The sequence below is a fragment of the Hibiscus syriacus genome, unplaced genomic scaffold (genome assembly GCF_006381635.1).
Source record: "Hibiscus syriacus cultivar Baekdansim isolate YM2019G1 unplaced genomic scaffold, ASM638163v2 tig00112649_pilon, whole genome shotgun sequence".
Classification (NCBI taxonomy): domain Eukaryota; kingdom Viridiplantae; phylum Streptophyta; class Magnoliopsida; order Malvales; family Malvaceae; genus Hibiscus; species Hibiscus syriacus.
This window is the reverse complement of record NW_024063376.1, coordinates 884,285-886,254: the sequence shown is the minus strand read 5'-3', so window position 1 is coordinate 886,254 and position 1,970 is coordinate 884,285. Positions and strand designations below refer to the sequence as shown.

Below are 1,970 nucleotides of genomic sequence, written 5' to 3'. Positions count from 1 at the left end.
CATGTTTGAACTCGTCACGCCGACATGACGAGTTCCTTAAGTATTAAAATAATACTTTTTAACAATGCTTTTAAAATTTTCTAAAAAATTATTTTTTTATTTAGACTTGTCACGTGGGCATGACGAGTCTTATAAAATATATTAAATAAATTTAGGTTGTGGGACCCACATGACATGATCTATTAAAAAATTATATCTCATGAAATTCGTTACGTCGGCATGACGAGTTCCATGGATACTGTAACATTTTTCGTTTATCTCAAAATAAAATTCAGGGTACTTCATTGGGCTAAATAATCCACCCTCTTGGATTATTTGCCCAATTCTACCCTCGTTTATCATTTAAATTATTTTTAATATAATAATAAATTTAATCCTATACTTTTACATTTATTTCAATTTGATCATAATTTTAGTACCAATTTAGTTCTTTCTTTTCTATTTCTTCTTCTCTCCACCATCTTCACCCTTTTCCTCTTTTCTCCATTAATAAACACCATTTCCAGCGGTTCTATTTTTCAAAACTTTAACGTGAATTAAGAGAAGCTTCATATGCATGCATAAATAAATAAATAATAACTAGGAATCAGACGATGAAAGAAAGTTGTACCTCCACACCAATGCAGAAAAGAACCACCAAGAGCTCAACAAAACAATAAGACATAAGTTCGTAAAGCATAACCCAAGAAGCAACAACAATAAATAAGACAATTGTCATTCAGCAAAGCATAACCAATGCAGAAAAATTATGCAAGATTTTAAATAATTCTAGTAAGAATCCCGGTGAGAAGTAACGGTGAAGATAAACTCCCAAAAAGTTTTGCTGCAAAAACAGCATTTTTTTGCAGGCCAACATTTTCATTTTCTTTTTGGATTTATTGACCCATGTTTCTTTGATTTTTTTGAATTTGATTTTTTTCTTCATGATTCCTAAATTCAGTTCAGTGAATGAAGCGAACAAAATTTGGGTTAAACAGTGATATTGACAGTGCATTTGATTTGATTTCCCTGAATAGGCGGTCGTAAATTTCACAGCTTCATGGTTTGGACCATCCCGTTCTATGATACCGATCCTGGTAGAGCTTGCTAAGAAGCTGCCCCATGTCATATTCTTCAAGGTGGATGTTGAAGATTTGAAGGTAAGACATCTTTTAAACCCTTTTCTCAATGAAGCTTGTAAAATAGCTTTTGCTATATATTAACTTCGATATATGATCTCTTTGTATCTTGCAGACTGTGACTCGGGATTTCAATGTTGAAGCATTGCCAACTTTTATCCTTTTGAAACAAGGAAACATAGTTGACAAGGTTGTGGGGGCAGTGAAAGATGAATTGAAGCAGAAAATAATCTTGCATACGTCGAAAGCGTGAATCGAGGTTGTTTCTGAAACTAGGATTTTACTTATGGGTCTTATGCATATATGTCTCACAGATTGATACTGGAATTGTGTGCAAGAATCTTTAATCAGCATACTATAGAAGTTGTATCATCAATCTTATTTGTATGTTACAGATGGCTGTTATAAATTCACATTTAATGCTCTATCATGACGATGCTTTTACCTTTCTCTGATATTCAAACATGAAACTCAGAAAACCAGACAGCCACCAAAGTAACATCTCAAGGCCTGCTTTTTATGTTTTGTCTTGTCATCATATCCAGTGAACCACCTTAAGCCTTGAGGTGTACATTCTTCAGACTACATAATCTTCGTAATAATTGGGGATTTCCATACTTGCCTTGTTGAAATCCTGGTTCCATGCAATGAAAGTCACTTTGTTGTTACCTCTCATTTCTCCCCGAATATGATAAAAGACAATACTTTTCATGGTGCCTTAAACCGAGTGCAATTTCACTTGACCACCCACCGAAAAACCAGTTGATTCTGATAAATTATATGAATAAGGATTATTGCTAACAACGTTACTCATCAGGTCAGCCCGTAATTTCATCCCAGTAGGTGAGCCAG

At 34.1% G+C, this 1,970-nt stretch overlaps 1 protein-coding gene across 1 annotated transcript; it reads left to right on the top strand.

Moving 5' to 3' along the window:
- The first annotated feature begins 219 nt into the window (after positions 1–219).
- Positions 220–1,531, top strand: LOC120182425 (thioredoxin H-type 1-like). The gene is made up of 3 exons (XM_039187404.1): positions 220–240; positions 1,017–1,139; positions 1,234–1,531. The coding sequence occupies exons 1-3, from the start codon at positions 220–222 to the stop codon at positions 1,369–1,371; spliced, it is 282 nt and encodes a 93-aa protein (XP_039043335.1). The 3' UTR covers positions 1,372–1,531.
- The last annotated feature ends 439 nt before the right edge of the window (positions 1,532–1,970 follow it).

Excerpts from the sequence above, each read along its gene's own strand:
- LOC120182425 (XM_039187404.1), top strand. The coding sequence starts at position 220 with ATGACGAGTTCCATGGATACT. Across the intron at positions 241-1,016 it reads TGACGAGTTCCATGGATACT|GCGGTCGTAAATTTCACAGC; the intron begins GTAACATTTTTC and ends TTCCCTGAATAG. Across the intron at positions 1,140-1,233 it reads TGGATGTTGAAGATTTGAAG|ACTGTGACTCGGGATTTCAA; the intron begins GTAAGACATCTT and ends TGTATCTTGCAG.